This window comes from Hemicordylus capensis, chromosome 1 (assembly GCF_027244095.1).
Source record: "Hemicordylus capensis ecotype Gifberg chromosome 1, rHemCap1.1.pri, whole genome shotgun sequence".
Lineage (NCBI taxonomy): Eukaryota > Metazoa > Chordata > Lepidosauria > Squamata > Cordylidae > Hemicordylus > Hemicordylus capensis.
In genome coordinates, this window is record NC_069657.1 from 331,936,025 (window position 1) to 331,959,014 (window position 22,990).

At 44.7% G+C, this 22,990-nt stretch overlaps 1 protein-coding gene across 1 annotated transcript; it reads right to left on the reverse strand.

Moving 5' to 3' along the window:
• Window positions 1-332: 332 nt before the first annotated feature.
• On the reverse strand, window positions 333-20,830 carry CD164 (CD164 molecule). Its single transcript, XM_053299144.1, has 7 exons — window positions 20,431-20,830; window positions 12,286-12,372; window positions 10,620-10,697; window positions 10,252-10,308; window positions 10,086-10,154; window positions 4,447-4,545; window positions 333-3,399 (listed from the first exon to the last, which is right to left on the reverse strand). Exons 1-7 carry the CDS (start codon window positions 20,525-20,527, stop codon window positions 3,248-3,250), a joined length of 639 nt encoding a protein of 212 aa, XP_053155119.1. The 5' UTR covers window positions 20,528-20,830; the 3' UTR covers window positions 333-3,247.
• Window positions 20,831-22,990: the final 2,160 nt, after the last annotated feature.

Here is a 22,990-nt window from a genome sequence, read left to right on the forward strand (position 1 = left end):
TAGCCTGTAGTGTAAACCTATGTGCGCTTCAGAGAATCAGAAAACTGAAGTGAGGTTGAGATCTCAGCTTGTGGAATTCATGTTTATAAAATGGAGTAATGGCTTAGGTCCAGCTGATCACTGTTAGCAGAATGAAATCCGAGGGCATTGCCTGATCATACTAAACAAGAATTTTATAAAGCTGTGTGTGTATTTGGTACTTTTAATTTTGTTTAATGCTTTGCTAGAGATCTGTAAAGCTGAAATACCCTAACCACAATGTCTGTATTTCTATGTTAATAAACATGTTTGACATACCTTAGCTATAAATGTGTTTGAGAAAGATGAACAGAAACCTTTTAGGAAGAGATTTATTTTGATTTTGTGATTATAAGTAGTTTGCATTTCTTCCACTGAAGACAACCCATATGCAATACAATAATGTCTAACATTCCAGATGCAACACACTTGCAGATGTGAATTACCAAAACAATCCAGATAACAGATTAATAGTTTCTGCTTTAAAATTAGAGTGGGCAATCAGCTATTCCACAGAGACTAGTTTAAACACACCCCACCACCCTGTGCTATACTTTAAACAGCAGATAGAAAAGCTGTAAAAGTCCATAGCTTTAGCTAATTTGCAAATGCATAGCCACCAACAGTGTCTTCCATACCATGCAGATCTCCATAGCTCTAAGAGAAGAGCATTAACTGCTGCAATGAAGACTAGCACATACCCCCGCTGCAACTGAGTAAGTGAAGTTGCTACAGTACTCCCATGAGGTATGATGGGGTCACCACTGCAACTGCATTTATGCACACCTGAGGAGCCACTCTTCCACAAGCAGTGTGGACGTGCTTTAGGCTTCATTGCTGAAGCTAGCACACCTCTCCCTCAGGGCTATGGATCTATGAATGCTATGGAAACTAATATAACTTTCACTCATCCATATATAAGAGATAAGGATAAGCAAACATAAGAGCAATCCCACACAGCGCCAGTTTGGCAAGTGATAAAGCTTGGTTTAACACACCAAGTTTTTTGCTTCTGCATGAACACACTAGAATTATCCAAAAATTAAATACATAGCTGCACGCTAACCAAACAGAATGCAAACTTCCTGAAGAGTAGCAATGACACCTGAATTTCCTGAAGTCCTTGGAAAATTGTAACTGCTGGCACTAAGGGGCATGTCTAGTGAAAGTTCCTTCCCCACATTTCTTCAACAACATGAGGCTAATTTAAGGCACTTTAAACAGGATTCATAATGTTAAGATCAGCACAGAATGCATGACTGCTGAGTGGCATTCTGAACAGCAATTCTAGGCTCAGTAACAACATTGGCTCAAATTTCAAATGTGGAATCCTTTGTAGCACTACCTTGAAGCCTTCTGCCACGATATTAACAGCCATTCAAAAACCAATAAGGAAGCAGCACTAAATAGCTTTAAGGAACCAACTCATTTTAAGTCTCATTACTAGCATACTTAAAGGGTAGAAAGTGTGCATTTTTAAAAATACAGTTGGCACCCTTTAGAAGCGCATTAATTTATACTTACAAAGCCTAAGTTTATGAAACTACAATATATGGGGACTAGATTAAGTGACTATCTTAAGGCAGTTAAGAACCATCCACTTCAGACATGTTTGCTGAAAACTGGATGATTGGTTTACTGTTTCATACACCTGAGCCCATTATCTTTAAGGAGTGCATTTGCCTGCAGGTTACAGTACTATTTGCTAAGTATTCTTATGAACAAGCTTCCTATGCAACATTATTGAATGAATACACAATTCAAGCTAGAATAATACCAATTTTTCCACAATGCCATAAACACCCAGATATTGCAGTCATAATTAATATCAAGCAAGCACCATTTCCTCCATAAATTTCACTGAACTTGTTCTAGGAGCAAGATGTGGCAGTAAACCTATAAAATGTAATGTCTTAACATTTAAACTATGCTCATCATACAACTATCACTAGCTAAGCAGCTTAATATGCTTAGTCTGCTCACTTCTACTGTGACTATTGTCACACTGTCAATGTTTTATGAAACTAACAGAGGAGAACTGTATTGCTATAAGGGTTCAGCATGTCAAATGCATTACAAGGCCAGTCAGAATTATGGTAGTTTTGACATGTCCATCAGTAATGACTAAGATATAAAATGGAACTAATGCCCTTTATTACAGAACATGTGAATGGTACTTCAAGGTAAGTAATTTGAAGGCTATAAAGACATGGATTTAGGAACAGCATACAAATAGTGAAGATTGGAAACAATAGCTGCCATCTAGATTAATGCTGCTTGTGTGCACTACGGGGGGGGGGGGTTTCACCCACCTCCTCCTTTGGAGCCCACTGCACTTCCCAAAAATATCTGAAGGTTTCATGACCCTCAGGGATATATATTTTTGGGAGGCATGGAGAGATGGGGAAAACTGCCCCTCTTCTATCATGTGCACATGCAACATTAATATGGACATCAGCAGTTGTTTTTTCATATCTGCTTTCACTACAAGTAAGAAGGGCATTTGAATAGCACATCTGTGTGTCTATTAAAGGAAGTTTGCGTAAGTGAAATGAGATTCACTGCATCCTCAAACAAGAAAGATGGCACAAACATTTGTTTGCTGCCTGCTCATTAAGGCACTGGTCTTTTCTCCCTTTGCACCAAGGAAAATTGTATCATTTGAACATTATTCTTCCTGTGCCTGCTTACACTTAACTTAGAATGCCATAATCCTTCTGGCATCAACTGGTATAAAAAAATACAGGCTTCCATAATTCCTAAAAAAAATAGCATTCTACAATCTGTAGCAGTACACTATAAAAAACTATAGTTTTCACACAAAGTGTTTTATGCCAGGTCACTGATAGTTCACATTTCAATAGTATTGGGGATACTGCATCTAAGCCTAGCTAACAACCACCGCAGATTATCTACCTAGAATACTGCTGCCACAGAATACAATTATAATTAAAGCCTACACTTGGCAAGTCAGGTAGAGGAAAGGATTCACAGCAGCAGCAACAAAGAAATTTAGGACAGCCAATGAGGATTCATGCAGAATATTACAAAGGTTCTTGCAGAGCAAGACATGATTCACACAACCTTCTTTCAAGCATGTTGCAGAAATGTTTTCTTTGTTAAAAGTCTTCAGGAATGGATTTAAACTGCTGTCTTCTATAAAGAATAAAGATGTTTTGGTGCAGCTAACCACAGATGTTGAGCTATTAGTCCACTTAAGTAACATATCCTAGAGAGTATGGTAGTTTTGATCTTTGGACTTGCAAAATTTATACAGAAAGAAGATTACTGCTTGCAGACCCATCACAAGGACAATACCACCAATGAAACTGGCAGCATCAAAAGTAGATTTGTGGGGAGATGGCTTGGGAGATGATGTGCCTGTCAGAGAGAGAGAGAGAATTACAGTTATTAGCTGTTGAGTTACATTATATTATTTTCATTTCGTATAAAACAAAGCCCTGTATTATATCTTCAATTCTGTCTTAGATGTTGCAGTCCTAGGAGCAGCTTTGCTAGCAGGGAGAAAGCTCTAAAAGCTACCCCTTTTCCTAATCAGAGGCCAGAGTAGCTGGAACCATTAATAGAGATGCCACTGAAGTTTGCTTCAGGCCTGGAATCGACCTGGGGCAGGAGAGACACTCAGCAATGTTCACCCAAAAGATAAGCAAGACTGTCAGCAGCAGAATCATCTTCCTGCTTGGCTTAAAACCCAAGACCCATCCTGTGCCTCCTTTGAGAACTTCCCCCTGGAATGCTGGGAATGGGAAAAAGCTTTTTTTTATTTAAAAAAAGGGTTCCCTCTGCAGAGGCTTTAGCTGCCCACCCAGTTTGGTGTGTGTGTGTGTGGGGGGGTCATGTTCAGTGCCCTAGCAAAGCAATAGATATGTTCCTCTACAGCTTTTATTTGGGCCTGCTGTGAAGAATCACTCTGGGAAAGCTGGGTGTAGGGGGGAATCCCAGCTTCAGGGGACCCTCTTTCTCCAAAGACCCTTCATGTGTATGGAGGCTTTTAACACCACTTTTTCCAGGGAAGCAGCACTAAGAAACAGCCCCTTAACAAAGCAACTGAGACATTTCTTCCAGGCTACTGCTTTGAAGGGAGGAGGGTAGGTTTGTTTTCTGAGAATTGGATTGGCTCATTTTGGAAATATACATTCAACATAAACATTTCTGAACATTCAAGGTAGCCATGGGCAAGCCTGCCCACCTCTATTACTCAGAGCTCTTCAGCCTACTTTTTCCTAGGGCAGCTAGAAGACAACTCAGTTTGACTCAGCACTTTTTCCAGTGTGTGAAGCTGACTACACAGAACTCTTTTGCCTTGTTCAATACACAATACAGTTTATTTGCTTATCTTTACTATTATTAGTCAAGAAACATCTTTATTCCCTCATTTACTTTAATTTAGCTATAAAAAGACTCTACCTGGTGGTGTAGTAGCAGTAGCAGCTGTGGGTTTTGTAGCACTAGTAGTAGTCATTGTGTGAGGTGAGGTTGCATTACCATGAGGTGTAGTTGCGTTACCTGTTTCAAAGAATAATTTCACATAAATTGGAATTAGGTTTAATCTGCTCTATTTAACCCTAAAACGTGAGTGTATAATTACAGAACACAAACAGGGCGGAGTATGCTTCATGATTAAAACATTCATGTTTACCTATTATAAGTAGGTATCGACAGACTTAAGTTGACTTTCCCTCCAAAAACTGCCCACTGCAGTTTTTAAAAATCTAATACCATATATAAAATCAAACATTAAACATATCTTAGAGAAATCATCATCATTAGGGTTCTATAACAAGTGAGAACCACAACCAAGTGTTGTCGCATGCCCCCGTTATCTAGGACTTCAGCCATCCTGGATCAGGACCCTTGAGGGATTGTTTGGGGCTCAAAGCAGGCAGTAGATTTCACCTACTGCTTTTGGTGTGCAAGAGGTTCATAAATAGCATTTTCCACAGCTGGGAAAATCCCTTATGTCTGGTCACTCAAGATCTAGCAAGTTGCTTCTACAAGCTATGAATACAAAGTCACTTTCAAACCATATCATGTACTGAATTTACATCCAGATGACCCAGGCAAAAGATGCACTCTCCCTTTCAACTCGTGGGTTATGTTAAGCACTACTGCTACTGCCTATGGCAAGGTACTACAGATGATAATTTAGATGAGAATTTTAATAAGAAACCAGTGTGTATCACATCGGTTTTAGGGATACCTTTATTGAAATGTTGACATTTCTACACAATACAAACTGAATGCCTTAATGTTACTCAAGAAAAACAGGTTGCTCACCTGTAACTGATGATCCTTGAATGATCCTAGGTATTCACACACTGGGTTATGCGCCTGTGCCTTTCGGAAAGATTCCAAAGCTTCACGCGGCGCTCCTGACACTGCCCACAGTGCACATGCGTCTGTCGACATAGGCAGTCAGAGCGCTGCCCTCGGTTCCTGGACGACCGCCAGATAGCAGCGATCATCGTGAGCAGAACTGGAGAGACATCCCCCATAGAATTTGGCCCTATCGCTTCCCGAGAACACAAGTGTTCGCATTGTGCGTTTTCTGCCGTTGCAAAAGATCACCCGGGGAAAACCTCACATGTGAGAAATTGGACGTAGATAACGACATGTGTCTGCTCCATTCGTGAGCATCTGAGTGGTGAGCCACATGACTGAGGGAGTCAGCTTCTACATTCTCCACACCCCTTATGTGAACGGCTACCAGGGTAGATTTGATTTAAATCACTAGCAGGGTGGATAAAAATCAATGGTTTTTTTTTTAAAAAAAATAAATTTAAAAAAAGGGATTTAAATAAAAAAAAATTAAATCAAATCCACCCTGACGGCTACTATGTGAATGTCATGTTCTATACACCAATACCAGAGTTGTAGGGACAAGTTGTACGAGGGGGGGGGGTAATACTGTGCCCCCTTGATTGTTCACAGAAGCAATGGCAGTTGTATTGTCCATGACAAGCTGTAGCACTTTGCCCTGCAGAAGAGACCTGAAGGCCTTCAGGCCTAAGAAACATGCCAACAGTTCTAGTATATTGATGTGTAGATGCTTTTGCGTCAGAGTCCATGTCCCATTCACTTTGTAGGTTATACAATGAGCCACCCATCTGTCCTTGGAGGAGTCTGAGGTCACAAGAAGTTGTGGGTAACATGGTTGAAAAGGCATGCCCACGACCAGGTTGTCCTTGAGGGACCACCAGAAGAGGAAGCTCTGGACAACTTGAGGCAATTGCATGACTCGCATGGGAAGTTGTGACACAGGTTGAAATTCCTCAAGAACCAGAGCTGAAGCGGTCTCATACGTAGTTTGGCATGAACAATGGCACTAGTACAGGTGGCCATCAGACCCCAAAGGACCTGGATTTTGTCCATCGTCCTTGTGGGAGATGAAATGGCAAGATGGACATGGTATAGTGGCTTGAGGATATGGTCTTCCGGCAGGGAAACTTTCTGTAGGGTGGCATCCAACTGGGCTCCAATGAACAGGATGATCTTTGATGGCGTCATTTTGGATTTTCTGTAACTTACCTAAATCCCCAGGTCTTGCAGTGTAGTCAGAAGGGATTGTAGGTCCTGCTCCAACTTCTCCCTGCAATGGGCTGTCAAAAGCCAGTCATCCAAGAATGGGTATAATTCGAGACCAAGGCGTCAGAGATGGGCTACAACAAATGCCATCACCTTGGTGAATACCTGCAGGGCGGTGGAGAGCCCGAAGGGGAGGACCCGGTGTTGGTAGACCTGGGGCCCGACGGTGAAGCAGAGGTACTTTCTGTACTCTGGTTGAATCTGTACATGAGAATAGGCATCTTTGAGATAGATGGCCATGAACCACCTGTCCACAAACAGGAGTTGTACAATGGATGTAATAGTGATCATGCAAAATTTGGTCATTTGGACAAATTTGTTTAGATTCTGGAGGTCGAGGATGGGGCAAGTGCCCCCATCTTATTTCAGCACTTGGAAATATTGGGAATAGAACCCCTTCCTTTGTTGAGACTGTGGGATGGGTTCTATCACTTTTTTCCAAAAGTGTTGACACCGCCATCCGGAGGGTTGGATTGAGTATGGTGAACTTCACACGCATGAACCAGGGCTGGGTGTCAAACGGAGTGGCATAGCCCCATTGGACTACAGAAAGTACCCACTTGTCCGTAGTTATTCTCTTCCAATTGCTCAAGTGGCCGGACAACAGGGGTACTGTGGCAGAAGTGTCCAAGCTATCAAATCCCTTGCTTGGGATTCTCACCCTGTTTGGGGTGTTGATTATGTACTCGACCTTTGGGTTGGTACGGTTTTGCTAGTGGCCATGTAGACTTGTTAAAATCGCATATATCAGACGGTTTGTACTGAGGACAGTACTTCCCATAGGAGGTCGGTAGAGTGAAAGAGGGCTTGGGTGTAGATTGGTAGCCTGAGTGGGTAGTAAGAACAGTGGACTTAGCTGTTAGCTTGGACTTTTTCAGCTTTTCAAGTGTCATCAATCTCCGTGTTGAACAAACCCTCGCCCTCAAATGGGAGGTCCTCTATTTTGTACTGCAAAGAAGAGGAACGTAGCCACACATGATGGTGAAGGGCTACTGCCTCCGCCATGTTCTTAGACTTGCAGTCCATCAGATGGCGGGTGGTACTGATCTGTTGCTTGGTGATATCAGACTTTTCCTGCAGCTCCTTGGCTTTAGAAGGCATATTTTCTGGTTGTGTTTTCTGGTTGGGCGAGTTGTTCCCAGAGTGAATGTTGGTAGCATGATATGCAGGCACTATAATTGGCAATACATATAGGGCACTGAGTTGGGGGATTGAGGATCCTGAGGTGAGACCAAACATGCCGGGAGCAGCGGCTGCATTACTAATAGCAGGCAAGTTGGAGTAGCCAGTGCCAGTGGCAACGTCGAATTGGTTTGGGTCAACATTGTGGCTTGAATCATGAGCATTGAGCTCATGGCAGAATTAACAGTGCGTCATGGTCCGCTGATGGTGTGGATCAATTGGGCGCAGGAAGACACTCTCATTTCTAGGGTGCTCAGAACAATGCACCATGCGAAGGAGTTGAGTGTAGTGATCTGTGTGCACATAGCCCTTAAAGGATGGTTGAGGAGTAGAGGGGTATGGCTGGAAAGCCCAACCTTGAAAATCACAGTCACCTCCACCTTGTGGGTGCCAGTGTGTTAAGGGGCTGTACCAATGTGCGCTCCAAGGTTTTTCCATCTTCCACTTGATCAGGTTCCGTCTCTTGTCTTCCAACAGATGTCTATGCAAGAGTGGAGAGAAGGATGGAGTTGTAGGTACCTCAGTGACATCATCCGTGTCATCCAGGGTGATAATATTTGATAATGGAGGGGAGAAAGGGTAAGCCCCTTGTCAGAGCCACAGAGCTTCCGATGTGACTTTCAAGGAATGGCCCGTTGTTAGGGAATCTAGTGTTAACATGTCAGCCTTTGGTATCAACATAATTTTTAGCTTCGGGATCGTGAACTTTGGCGCCAATAGTGCCATGTTTCCCAACACCAAATCCTTCAATATCGGTACTTTTATGGGCTGAGTCGACATTGAAGATCTCTTCCCAGCTTCAATTTCGAATGCTTTTTGGACATGGATGGCTTCGACATCGAGGGTGGCTCAAACGTCGGTGTTTTAGATGTTGAGCCCAACTTTATCTTTTTAGGGGCAGACGCTACCAACAATGATGTAGAGTGGCGTTTAGCATCTGATTTTGCCTTTCCCAATGTGGCCCCTTCTGAAGGCGGGGAAGGCTTAGAAGTGGCTGGCTTATCCTTCAGTATCGATTTGGGTGTCAAAGGTTGTGGGCTTGGCGTTGTCTTCGGTGTAAAAACTGACTTTCCAGGATGTTTTGAAGACATGCTTGCTGGAGTCGAAGCCTTCAACACCGAGGACTCACCCGTAGGCGGTACCAAGGTCGACATCGGCATCTGAGGTTTTAGCGCCAAATTATAAAGAGCGTCTTTTAACCTCAAAAGTCTGATTTTACGAGTTTGTTTTGAAAACTCCAGACAAACAGTGCAATTATTGGTGTTCTGTGCCTCACCAAAGCAAAGGAGGCAGAGTGAATGACACTTCGAAGAAGGGAAAGGAGTGTTACATTTTCCACACCTCCTGAACGAGTTTTTCTTTTTGTCTGTCATGAACAACAGACCAATTACTCAAACAAACAATAGTCTTAAAAGAGATTCCCTCACAATTTTAGAAGAAAAGACTGGAGCGGCAAGCCCCAGCCAAAGCAGAAGAACCTTCTGAAGCGTCCGTACTAGTTGGTGGTCAGAAAGGAACTGAGGAGGGCGATGCTCTGACCGCTGATTGACACATGTGCGGAGTCAGGAACGCCACGCGAAGTTTTGGAATCTTCCTGAAAGGTTTCCTGAGCAGGCGCATAACCCAGTTTGTGAATACACTGGGATCATGACAAAGATCTAAAGGATGCAAGCAAGGCAACATGATTTATAAACTCTTAAGCCAACTTGAATCATACTGCGTTACAGTTAATCAGCAGGACCAAAACACTGTATAATTTGGAAGACTCTTGTTACAGTAGCTCCTCTAGCTTTGACAAAGAGCCCTCCAAATCATTCTTCAGCCACATAGCTCCCTATTAGGGTGGCTATGTCTCACAGGGCTATGCATGTTGGTAAATGGAGATTTCTGATGTCAGAAATCCGCCCCCCACACACAAGGAGGCATCAGATCACAGGGCAAATGCCCTAGGTAATGTTCTTGTTGGGGGGGGGGGGCTTTAACCACTGGTGCAAGGCGGTGCAGTGGTTCTTGAGAGCTTGGAGGGCGGGCAGGGAGTGGTGCAGGGCAGCCTGGGAAGCCCCCACAGCTGCTGGAAGGACACACGAGTTCCTGGGGATTGTATAGTCCCACTGCTCATGCATGACTTTCTCCAGATACTACCTAATGTTTGAATTGCAGACCAAGACCTACAGTCCTTCACTTTAGGTTTTCATGAACTCATTTAGCAAACCTCATTACAGATGAAACCCTGCATATCCCATTAAGTACTGCTGCATTAAAACAAGTAAATGTATTACCTGTGGTAGGAACATGCTTTGTGGGAGGTATACTGGTTGTTGAAATATTGGCTTTACCAGTCGGAGTAACTGAAGGGTATGAAGCGTAAGAATCAGAGTTTAAGAAAATATCCAAACAAGTCAAGTATTTTAAGTATTGCTGCATTAAAACAAGTAAATGTATTACCTATGGTAGGAGCATGCGTTGTGATAGTTGAAATATTGGTTTCGCTGGTCGGATTAACTGAGGAGTATGAAGCGTAAGAATCAGAGTTTAAGAGAATATCCAAACAAGACATGTATTTTTTACTTCTATCAACAGCCAAAGACTCTGAGAAGCTGCGATACAGAATAATGAGCCATTACAGTTACAATGGTAACGGTTAGGAAATACATGCCATCTGGGATAATTTGCTATCCCCCAATTGTTCGGCCAGCAGTATAACACAACATAAGGCTCTTGGACCTACAGGTTCCTGCAGCTTTCCCATTTGCCTTGCCTCATAAAATCAGTGAATTTGTCATCAGTCAGAATAAATAGATTTATATACTTACCTAAACACTTTCCAGGAATAGAAACAGACTGACAACTGAGATTTGTTGGTGCATTTGTGCAGAAGGATTTAGTTGATCCTGACAAAAAGGTTGTAGAAGAGTGTTCAGTTTAAACTTTTGCTCTTAAAAAAAACCCCATGAAGTGTTCAACATGCTACTTTAGCTACAAGTTCCCAGAAGAAATTTCTCTATATTATCCCAAGAAAATTATACCACTATTCTCCTTTACTTGTGGTGTTCCTTTCATCTTTTTCACATCTAGGTAATATTCTTCATAGAAAAAGATGCTGATTTTATTTCAAGCAGAGGAGTTAAATAAATTGAGGGTTCTGCTTGCTAACTAAGGAGCTGGCAAGTCAAGAAAGGCGATTTTTGTTGATTTTCCCTTCCCTCTGAAACCTACTATGCATCATGACAATATGGTCAGAGTCACATCATCCAAAGGGCCATAGTAAGGCAGAGGAAAGGGCAGAATCATCTGTAACTCAGCATGCTGCACTCATACAGTGCTGGTATGGATATAAGCCACTGGCTCTACACTAAACATACATGTAGGAAACATTCAGACACAGAACTTTCCCCTCAATTATGATGCAAAGTTCCACTGCCTGAAACTTAAAAGAAAGAAGGAAAGCATATCTGACCCACACATTAAATGAAACAGGGCTTGTTTACAATCAAGTTTTGAGCTTGAACACCAAATGTGTAATCTGTTACTTTCCTTAGGCTTTTAAAGCGTAGCCATCAGAGGACCTTGCTACTTCGAACTTTGTTCAACAGGCAGAGTTCATACTTTAGTAATAAGGAGAAGTAGAGGCTGGCATTAAACAAGCTTGCCAATTTGTTCATATAATGAACTAATGTGAAATTATTTCCTACCCTTTTACTTCTTGGTCTTTTTTGCCTCCTTAGGGTTACTAAGTCATACTGCAGCAACAGCAAAAGCCACACAACTGACAAATTCTTCTTCTATGAAACCTTCAAGGAACTGCAATTCTGTCATTCTAGAGTGACAGAAGCAACCCAATGCTTTCTGGTCCCAAGTCCCTAGTCCACCAATCCTTACTTGCTGGCCTATGTCCATTCTGCCAATAGTGTTCAGACCCTTTTTATCTTACACCCTTTGTGAAATTTTGCCTCAGTCCTAGTTTTCCTTGCATTGTCTTCTCTTCCATCTCAGGCATCCATTCCCAAGCTTTCCTCAAAATCCTATTTTTCAGTCCAATGTCTACTTCGCCTCAGTTCCTTCAGCTAGACCGTCCCTTGGCCAGACTATTAGAACTCTCACACACACACCCCACCACAACATACAGCCCTCTGATCCTAAGTACTATGAGGTTCCGTAGGGTCCACCCAAGCTACACATGTAACTTCTGCCCACCAAAAGGGAACTTTCTGCAAATTTCAGGGAATAGGTGCTGCTGCAATGTGTAGCTTGGACAGTAACACTTCAGGGACCAACACAGGGGTATCACTTCAATGAAAAGTGCATCATAAATGAGGAAGGGAACAGAATGCCACTGACTCTTCCTAACATTCTAGCAATCTACTGCTTTGACATTTTAGTATCTTAGGGATATCTTTTGTTTATCAAAACAAAAATTAAAAATTCAGTTAGTATCCTTAATTTATCTTAAATATTTTAAGTCAGTGTAATTTCATTTACCTGTGCACTCAAACCACGTACAATTTGCTTGAAGTGTATCAGTGTTATTAACACAGCTACTGCAGCTGTCATATTTTGAACAGGCATCTTAAAAGGAAAAAGAATATGTTTTTAAAAAATGATCAGCCAGTGAGCAGTTGAAACGCCAACCACCTTCAAAGATAAAGGCCTTTTGACTTCTGGCCATATCAGTTGTTCTCCCAATACCTCCCCTGGTTGGCTTTAGCATAATGCCTTGTTCTAGTCTTCTTCCAACATCAATGACTGGTAAGTGCTCCAATTACAATCTTCTTACACAGACACAGCAGTGAGATATGTACATGCAGCTGTATCTGAGGATTCTGAGCATTCTCCTGCTAAAGAGATGGCTACCAGGAAGATGATGGGCTTAGGAGGTAAGGTTTACATTGGGCCAGTGTTCAGAAAGACTAACACACTAGGACTGGGCTTTCGTACATTTCAAAACCATTCCCTCCTCCCACCATGCGAAGGCAGCCAACTCTGGGGCAATTGCCCCAGGTACATAGGAACACAGGCAGCTGCCTTATACCAAATCAGACCCTTGGTACATCTAGCTCAGTATTGTCTACTCAGATTGGCAGCATCTTCTCCATGGTTGCAGACAGGAGTCTAACACCCTATCCGGGAGATGCCAGGAAGGGAACTTGGAACCTTCTGCATGCAAACATGCAGGTGCTCTTCCCATAGCAGCCCCAATTTCTTAGAGTGCTCATAAGGATGGACCCTGCTTAAGCAAAGGGGACAATTTAAAAAAAAAAAAAAACATATTTGTATACAGGTTGAGTATCCCTTATCCGGACTGCATGGGACAAGAAGTGTTCCGGATTTTGGAATATTCGCATAATATTTGGAATATTTGCATAATGAGATGTCTTGGGCATGAGATCCAAGTCTAAACACAAAAGGTTACTGTACTTTATTTTTTTAGGTTTTATTTGAAGTATAAAAACAAATAAGCATTGTCCAGTTTCTCCAACAGCTTTACTTTCTGTGCTATTAACATAAATACTTCCTCGCCCCACCCTAAGTAACACACTGCTCGTGTGTGGGGAGAGCCTGGTTGGGCTCTACACACTGTAGAGCCCAACCAGGCTCTCCCCACACACGAGCAGTGAGCTCGCCCTGGGTGGCTGGATTGTCTGCCCAGATGATGTCCGCTTGGCCCCCAGATGTCCCAGAATGCCCTGCTCAAGTGCATGGGGCATTCTGGGGAAATCCCCAAGGCTGGGAGGCTTGCTGCAGCCTCCCAGTCGGAGGTCTTTGCAAGTTGCCGCAGCATGGAGTCATGCCATGGAGACTCATGATCAGAAGAAGGGGGTTAGCAGAGCACTCACTCCGCTAACTTTGTTTAAGGGGAGGGGTATTTTGAGAGGTTTGCTGCTGGGAGCCGCATAGTTCCAATTGCAGCACACAACCTTCCTTTTGGGAGGTCACGAGAATAGCCTCACTGTGCAACTGAAATGATGACAAATAAGCATTCTGCTTTGGGTGTTATTAGGTGATACGTTGGGCTCGCATACCAGCACAAGAGATAACAGCACTGTATAATATTTATATACCATCTTAAAGAAAAAGAAGATTCTTGAAGCAACTTAGAAAAAGTAAAAGAGCTCCTGTCCCAAAGAAGCTCCAATCTTTGTGTCCAAAGGAGACACAAGAGATACACTAACAGCCAGCTACTAGAACAAATAGGGACAGTTGCTTTCCCCTTGCTATATGTAAGAGAACCACCACTTTGAAAGGTGCCTATTTGCCCAGTTAAGCCTATATCTTCTATTTCTCAACTTCCACTTTACTTTATTACTTATGTCACAAAAATCATTACACAACAGGGTGAATGACAACCTACTTTATACCTTTATTACTTCACTGTGACCATAATTTTATCTCCATGTGCTACCCTGCAGATACAGATACACCTTGTTTTTTCCTTCTCTTCAACTGGACACACTAATCTTAGTAGGGGCTTAATAATACAGGTGTATCTGTTATGCATACAAGATTCAACATCAGCAAAGCAGACTGTTCAATAACCTTCAGATCAATTCAAGTTCTGCAGTTCTAAGTGATCTTGATCTTTAATAGGGTGGGGTTTTTTTGGGGGGGAGGGGTGTACATTCTAGTACATATCTAGTGCAGAAGACTCCAGGGAGGTAACCTATTTCTTGGGCTCAAGCCTAGACCTTCTAGACATACTAATGACAGCTTGCAGGTTGTAACACACAATTGGGGAGTCTTGGAAAAAGCACCTTCCAGCTCAGGACTCCTCTTCCTCACAGCAGCTTGTACTGACGCCCATTAGTTGTGCCACTGAGGAAGAACAATGAGCACAAATGAGCTGAAACAATCTCTCCTAAACTAGTTGTAGATTAGGGGACAAAATGCTCATATTGTATTTTTACAACCTACACTGGTGTTAACACTGGAAAAAAGACAGGAATAAAACTGAAAAATAAATATTTGGATGGATATGTCTCAAGATGATCAAGACAAAAGTGTTGATTATAACCATTTATTTCTCTCAATAGCTCCCACCCAAAGCTTCTTCAGAGTAAATCCTAGCAAATCTGGTAAGCAGCTCCCTCATAGCAGAAGCAGATATATAAAGCAAAACGTCGTTTGCCTCCGCATTACTGGAATAGTACGTGAAGGGAGGGAAGTCACTCTTCAAATCCAGAATAGGGCAGCCCAGGCCAGGGTTGCTGGACTACCCTCATTCCAAGCTAGGATTTGAGAAATGGGCCAAGGAGAACTCTGCCTCATTTCGCCTGCAACGCCTGTTACTACCCCGGGCGAAAGACCTTTTCTACAAGCAGAGGACTTACGGTGTCCAAACTCCTGAATCCTTCCCCTCCTCCCCGCCCCCTGCGAACTCCTTGGCCAAAGGCTGTTGCGGGGCGGAGAAAGCGAAAAGAGGCAATCAGAGGGGGGGGGAGGACTCCTCCCACCACGAGAGCGAAATAAAATCCCACCCAGGCCCAACAACGATGCCTGACGCAGGAGATCCGCCACGGAGTCCCCGAACAGCTGAGCAGGGGGGGCTTGGGGGCCACGCTTGGGCTCGGGACGTGTGTCTGTGTGTGCGCGCGGCCCTGCCTCTCTCAGACACGCCGGCCGCCCAGTCCAAACCGCCCTCCTTCCCACCTGCCCCACCGAAGAGGACGAGGAAATGCAAATCTGTTAAGCGTGAAAGGGCGAAGGGTAGGAAGGCGGCGGGAGGCCGGCTCCGAGTGCACCCCCCCTGTGGAATGAGGGGGAAATGCCTTTTCTGAAAGCTGCTTTGTAATTACTTTGTTCTCATGGAATGGGAAAGTGTCTTTGCAAAAAGAGTGAGACAGAACTCAGGTTTGCACTGGTCAAGAAATGGTTAATAGAGTTTGCAAGTGTGGAATGGAAAATTCCTTGCTGAGTTACTTATCTGCCAAGGACAGACAGGGTGGGGGAAGAGGGTACGGGTGTTGCAAACTTCATTAGCATAGGCATCGAATGATCGGCTTATTCCAAACTGCCCTGCTTCTTAGAATGTGAAAGAATCTTCTCTTAATTTGCTTATCTCTTTTCTGTAAAACCGGAATTCAGAGCAAAGTCCAGCCCTGAGGCAAACACATGTGTTAATGAAATGAACTAATTGGTTCTTGGGCCAAATGTTAACGCCCAGATGTGTAACAATGCCAAGGTTTAAAACCCCAAAAACCGGGGGATTCGGGGCGTCTTTCCTGGTAGGCCACGAGGCACAGGAAAGAGCCACCAGCGCTGGTTTTGGTTCAATAAATGGTGACTATTGCTTCCTTCAATCATCCTTGTCTGTCTGGTTTGTGGTAACTGGGGTCTCCCAGGTAACATAAACTGGTGCCGTTCAAGCTCGGATGGTCTGCTGGTGATTTACCTGCCCATCGGTGGCTACTTGGGGGTCCCTTTCTCACGTCGTGGGAGAGCAACCCTTCGGCGCCACTTCTCCCATTGTAAGAAGGAAGGTTTTGACCCCCGCGACGTGAGACCCAGACTCCCAAGTCCACCGAAGACGGGCGCGGAACGAGGCACACCAACGCAAGGGGTCCGGACAGGTGAAGTATTGGGAGTCCCGGGACGGGTAGGAGACCAAGGGAATAGCCCACCCTAGGTCAAGAGCCGCTGTGGGCAGAGGGCACTGCCTAAAAGCAGGACAGGCTCTGGGAGGAGGAACAAGGGAGGAGTTGGTGTGAATGTGTGCAGTTTGAAAGTTTGGTGAGTGCAGAGGGGGACCCCAAAGGGGGAAACCCACCCCAAGTGTGGCCCTGCACTGGCAGAGGCGGGACTCCTGAGTACGTTTTCTGTCCCGGCGACGGGAGGAGAGCGGAAACTGGAGGTGCGAAGTGTGAATTTGTCTGTCTAAAATCCTTTTGTGCCTCACTGCGTGGATCCCTTACCCGCAGTCCGTTCCCCCCCCCCCACTTGTCATTTTGTTCAGAGTGTAAGAGAGCACGCCTCTGGGAAAACAATGGGAGGGGAAGGGTCGATGCTGAAGAGCTTCAAGCCAGGCTTGGGGGGGGGCTCTGAGGGACTACAGGTTACATAGTCCCGAGAGCCAGAGGCCCAAGCCTGCCAGGACCGTGTGAAGCACTTGGGGTTCCGTATCCCCAAGGCCAGTGGGAATTAGGAACACGGTAGGAAGGAGGCAGTTTGCTCTCTCCCCCAACTCAGAAATCAGGAAGGCAGGATCATTTTGATCCTGGCCCACTGAAGATGTTAGGAATCCAGAAGGCGTGGAACATAGGTACCAGGTTGGTCCCTGAGACCAGGCTCAGGAGCTGTTGCAAGCAACAGGCAACCCCCTGAGTAGCCATGAGGGCAGAGGCCCAGGCAAGCAGGCTGGGACCATTTGCCCAGCAGAGATGGAGGTAAATCTCAAGAGGAGAAGTGCAAGTTGCAGGAGATTGGCACACATTCACTTGGAAAGGTGCAGAGAGGTAGAGATGTTTCAGGAGGTTTATTTGGTGCATGTGATGTAAAGTCTGGTTAATTGTTGAAAGGCAGATGGAAAGAGGCTGGGTTGTATATATATGCTGAAGAAAGGGCGAGTTCTGTCCACTCCATTCTCCCAAATGTCTGATTGTGTGTGTCCTTGTCATTCAGATGCAATTGTTTTTGCCAAATGTGATTTTATACTGTAGTATTGGCTTATGGTGATTTCCTTATTACAAACTTGTAATACTTTCTTGAGCTAAAGGGAGCTTGGAGAAAAGTTCTGTATTAATGTATACTTTTAATTTTCTTTACATTTTCTGTATGGCCTATGGCTGTAATGAAATTGCTTGACTAAAAAGAGGGGGCTCTTAGATTCTTCTAACTCTGTTTCAGTTGTTTTTGTATAGACTGTACATGGAAAAGTGTTTCCAACATGCAAATGCTAAATTATGACTGGAGTGTAGTCTCCTCACTCCCAATATTGAGTGAAAAGGAAGATCTCTGAACAGCAACTTGTCATTGTGGGTAAGAAGGAAAAGAGATTTTAAGTCAGATAGTCAAATGCAGTTATTGTTTTATATTTTTGTAATATGTATGAAATGTTTCTGCTAATTGATTTTGCTGTAAACTATTATCAATGGGTCTGAGGCTTCAAAATTTATAAATTCGTCCCACCGCCAGCCCTGCTTTGCCTTCACAGCAGCTGGATCTTGAAATTCCAGATCCCAGACATGAGATTTGGTGAAAGGAATTTTGTTTTGCCACTCCTGCAAGTGGAAGGGAGTTCCACAAGACTGGTTTGCATGTTATCTGGAAAACCTCCCAGTTTAATAGGAATCAAGTTTGTGTGTTGTCGTACAATCCGTACCCTGTTTTCACAGCTCCTGACTAGAGATTGGATAATGACTGTGTTTATCACAGGCTTCACTCCTCGGCGAAACTATGGACATTTTTCTTGATGATATCTTTTAACTAGGAAGCCTGTTTGTTTCATGAGACACTGGACCTCACGTAAGGGGTTTTGATCCTGTTTCAATAGGTATAGTATTTTTCTTGGGGGGCAAGGACTGTTTCTTTTATAGGTTTTTCTGAGGATATTGTTGCCCTACCAAGCTTGCTAGTGATGAGGCTGAAGATGGAGAGCTGGAACACTACCTACACGTGGCTTAGATGGGGGCAGTTAAAATCCCAAAGGCCAGATGTCACTGACGAATCATGAAGTCAGATACACTGGATGGAGATTGATTGCCCTGACAGAAGTCTGTAAGTATGTAGGCAGCCAACGTAGTGGTTAGAGTGGTAGACTAGGACCAGGGAGACCTGAGTCTGAATCCTCATTCGACCACACTGCTGGGTGACACTGGGCCAGCTATTTAAACGGCCTGGCCTGCTTCGAAGGGTTGTTGTGAAAGAGCAGACTTATGCAGTACACCGCTCTGGACTTTTTGGAGAAACAGCTGGATATTCGAGCACTGGAGCTTATGTTGTGGCCTCTCGAGAGACAAGACTGTTTGACCTGTCGGATTTTAATGCCTTTACAGTCAACGAACCCACAAGGGGGTATGGATGTGAACATTATTATTTTCTCTTTTTGATTTTCATTGTTTTTGCCTCCTGCTCAGGATTGCTCATCAGGTGAAGTAAATGAAGACATTATCTTCTGTTTTGGACTTCGGGGGGAGAAAAGAGGGCAAGCAGGAAAACAAGAACATAAATTGGAAAGAAAATGCCAAAAGATCAAATTGAAAATAGCCTCAGGTTTATTTATTGTATTGGGCTACTCAGGAACTCAGTTTCAGCATGTTGTCCCTACCCAGGGGAGGGAAATTGGTAAAACATGCATCTGTCTTTTATTTCTAGCATAAGCAGGATTGCCTTGAACTGTCTCTCCCGAGAGGGATGTCTTTCTATTACAGACCAAAGCAGTGGTCAAGTGAAAGGAAGGGGAGCCTTCAGAGGATCGGCAGTGTGACAGACTGGGACTTATGGAATTGGCTCACTGGATCTAAACTGGTTGAAATCTGCGTTTATGATCTTTCCTATTGTTGTGTTAATACTGCTACTGTTGCCCTGCATAATACTATGTATAACCAGTGCTTTGCAATCCACTATCTCAGCGATAGTAAGAAAAGAAACTGCCCCCCATATAATGGCTATGTACCTCAGGAAGAGAAGCCATAAAATGGCTTCTAAGGGGGGAAATGTGGAATGAGGGGGAAATGCCTTTTCTGAAAGCTGCTTTGTAATTACTTTGTTCTCATGGAATGGGAAAGTGTCTTTGCAAAAAGAGTGAGACAGAACTCAGGTTTGCACTGGTCAAGAAATGGTTAATAGAGTTTGCAAGTGTGGAATGGAAAATTCCTTGCTGAGTTACTTATCTGCCAAGGACAGACAGGGTGGGGGAAGAGGGTACGGGTGTTGCAAACTTCATTAGCATAGGCATCGAATGATCGGCTTATTCCAAACTGCCCTGCTTCTTAGAATGTGAAAGAATCTTCTCTTAATTTGCTTATCTCTTTTCTGTAAAACCGGAATTCAGAGCAAAGTCCAGCCCTGAGGCAAACACATGTGTTAATGAAATGAACTAATTGGTTCTTGGGCCAAATGTTAACGCCCAGATGTGTAACAATGCCAAGGTTTAAAACCCCAAAAACCGGGGGATTCGGGGCGTCTTTCCTGGTAGGCCACGAGGCACAGGAAAGAGCCACCAGCGCTGGTTTTGGTTCAATAAATGGTGACTATTGCTTCCTTCAATCATCCTTGTCTGTCTGGTTTGTGGTAACTGGGGTCTCCCAGGTAACACCCCTACCCCGCCCGCCCGGCTGGTCCTCCGTCCCGAGCCCTTTCCGCAGCAGAGCGCTATTCCCTGAACCCGCCCCCGCCGCCACCCAGGGCCCCAGCGAAGCGCAGATCAAGCCGCAGGGCTGCTTCCTTCGAGCCGGGGGCACCGCAGCCCCGGAACCTGTTTTCAAGGCCGCGGGCTGTAGCCCGACACACGCGAAGGAGTGCGGGCGGGGGTCGGCAGCTCTCTCTCCGGCGGCCGCGACACCCCACCTTCTGGGCTGCCCGGCGCCGGATTCAATTTCAGATGTCAGGCGGACGAGCTCGAAGCCCAACATCGTTCCTTCCTCCCGCAAGGGAAACCCTCCGGCCGAGCCCGCCGCCCACGCCCGGGCTTACCTTTCTCCTGTGCGATCACTCCAGAGGGCGAGGCGAGGCAAGAGGCGAGAGCCGCCAGCAGCAGCACCCAGCCAAGGGGGAACCGGCAGCAGCCCATGGCAGCGAGATCAGGAATCACGGCAAGAGGGGGCCGAAAAAGAGGCAAGGCGGCGGCAGAGCGTGTGCGTCGTCGTAGCCGCCGGTCCGTCCGCGTAACCCCTTTTGCTCGCGCAGCCGCTCCGCGAGGGCTGCAGTCACGTGCAGCGGCCGTTAGGTGGGCCGCGCGAGAAAGCCGCTGCCCCCGGGGAGAGCTGGCTCGACGCGCTGTCTCTCTGCGCGCTCAGTCACACCGCAATGAGGGGTGGATTGGATTCGTCTGCGTGCGTGTACCCAGTGAAGCGGCGCTTCCTTGTCACGTGGCCTAGCTAGCTAAGCCTCGGATGAGGTGGAAAGCTCTCGGAGATGCGGGGAGGTGGGCGTGGCTGGCTCGGCGTCCCTCCTGTCCCTTGTTGCAGTCCGTGCAAAGGTGGTGTGTCATGTGTTCTCCATGTAGACGGAACGTACGCAGGTGTTGCCAGTATTGATCTTTCAGGCTGGAGTCGCGCAGCTGCTTTTTGCCCTCTCCTGTCTTTTGTGTGTTTTTGTTAGTCACAGGCCGCGATGGCATCCTTGATAAATCGCTCTTTCTTAGCCTAGCCTACCTGCTTCTGAGTTGCGAAGACAAAATCCTGCTGAGTTCATGGTCGAATGGAATATGAGTGCGAACAAATCTGTGTTGCAGAAGACTTTTAATATCTGTCCTCCATCAACCACAGTGAAACTATTTTTCCCAGTTGTTTGATCTAAGTTGATTTATTTTTCCTGATTGGTAACGACAACATGTTGACGGCAGTTCGTGTCGTCATTCTTGAGTTTGCAATAGTTTCATTTCATTTGTTACCTTTCATTTTGGTCACAAGGCAGAATATTATTATTTTATTTTACACGTGCACAGTACAAGATAGGATACTGGTAGACAGTGTGCTGAGTTTGAATGTAGGAGAAACCCATAAGGTTAACCCCAAGCTCATAGCCCCTACAAACCTAATGAAATCCAAAGGAAAGCTGGGCAGGTCTCTTTATAAATAAGACTGAGACAAAAACAAATAGTAGGATGCATTGGACACACTTGAAAACAATACTTTAGACTTGAAACCTTTTTAATATGAAACTTTTATTAATCCCTTCCCAGCCAGAACCCATCTGGGACAGAACGGAATGGGCATGTAAATAATTATTGTACAAACAACAGTGAGATATACCAGAAACACATGAGAAGAAGGATATATTAGAAGTGAAATACATGTATTACTCAAACTGTATTAACCTCTTACCCCCCAAAAAACCATTTTTAACAACAAAAAAGGATCAGGAGGACTAGTTCTAAAGCATCAAACACGGCCATATCCCACATCACATGGGACTAGGTGGCAAATGGCCACAAAACATCTAGGAAATATGTTAGAGAGTGACAACAGTGAACTTAAGACAAGCCCTGCTGGCTCAGGCCAAAGGCCCTCCAGTCCAGATCCTGCCGCACCTAGGAGCCAACTAAGTGCATCTGGGAACCCACAAGTGGGGCAAAGAGGGCAAACACTCCTCCAGTTGGTGCTCCTTAGCATCTGGTGTTCAGGGGCATGCCCCCTCTGATACAATGGCTAGCCATCGATAAGCCTATCATCTATGGATTTGTCTAATCCCCTTTTAAAACCATCTGGATTGGTGGCCATCACCACATCCAGCGGCAGCAAATTGCATGGTTTAATTCAATGCATGAATTAAATCTGAATGTGTGTGTATGTATGTGTATATATATAATATGGGGGGTGGGGTTTAAAGCTGCAAACAGAACTCCATATAAATATTTTCTGGATGCCAGAAGGATGCTATTAATCAAAAAGAATAGCATAAATTTATTGTTTATTTTAAAAGAAATATAGTGTGCAAGACATTTCAGTTTCTGCCTTCAGTTCAGAGAACATTAGTCATATAACATTAGATGTTATATGAAAGGTACAGTAGCTGAAGTAACAGTTATAGAATGTCCATGATGGAGTGTTCAGCAGTCTAGGATTGGCTACTGCAGACCAGTCATGTGTTGTCTTCGAGGATGAGGTCTCCTGGGCCTAGTGTCCCGAGTGCATTGGTTCAAAAGTTCTCTCTTGCTGCCCTGTGACTGCACGGTGACTTGCCTACCTGATGTGAAGGCTGCAAACATCACACAGCATCTAGATAGGCTGTTTAGGCAGTGCTGGGGAGGAGACAGCTGTCGTGATGCACCTCAGCGCCAACAATGTTGGGAAAGGCAGTCAGGAGGTCCTGGAAGCTAAATTTAGGCTGCTAGGTATTATATTGAAATCCAGGACCCCCAGAGTAGCATTCTCTGAAGTGCTACCTGTTCCACTCTCGGGGCCAGCAAGACAGGCAGAACTGAAGGGTCTCGATGCGTAGATAAGATGGTGGTGCTGGGAGCTGGGGTTTAGAATAGATTTGTTAGGCATTGGGATACATTTTGGGGCAAGAGAAATCTGTACAAAAGGGA

Bases quoted from the DNA above. Each gene is read 5' to 3' on its own strand.
- CD164 (XM_053299144.1), bottom strand. From the start codon at position 20,527: ATGGGCTGCTGCCGGTTCCCCCTTGGCTGGGTGCTGCTGCTGGCGGCT. The intron at 4,546-10,085 runs GTAATACATTTA...TCTTTGAAACAG, and splicing joins AAAGCATGTTCCTACCACAG to GTAACGCAACTACACCTCAT. The intron at 3,400-4,446 runs GTAGAGTCTTTT...TCTCTCTGACAG, and splicing joins TACTGCTACTACACCACCAG to GCACATCATCTCCCAAGCCA.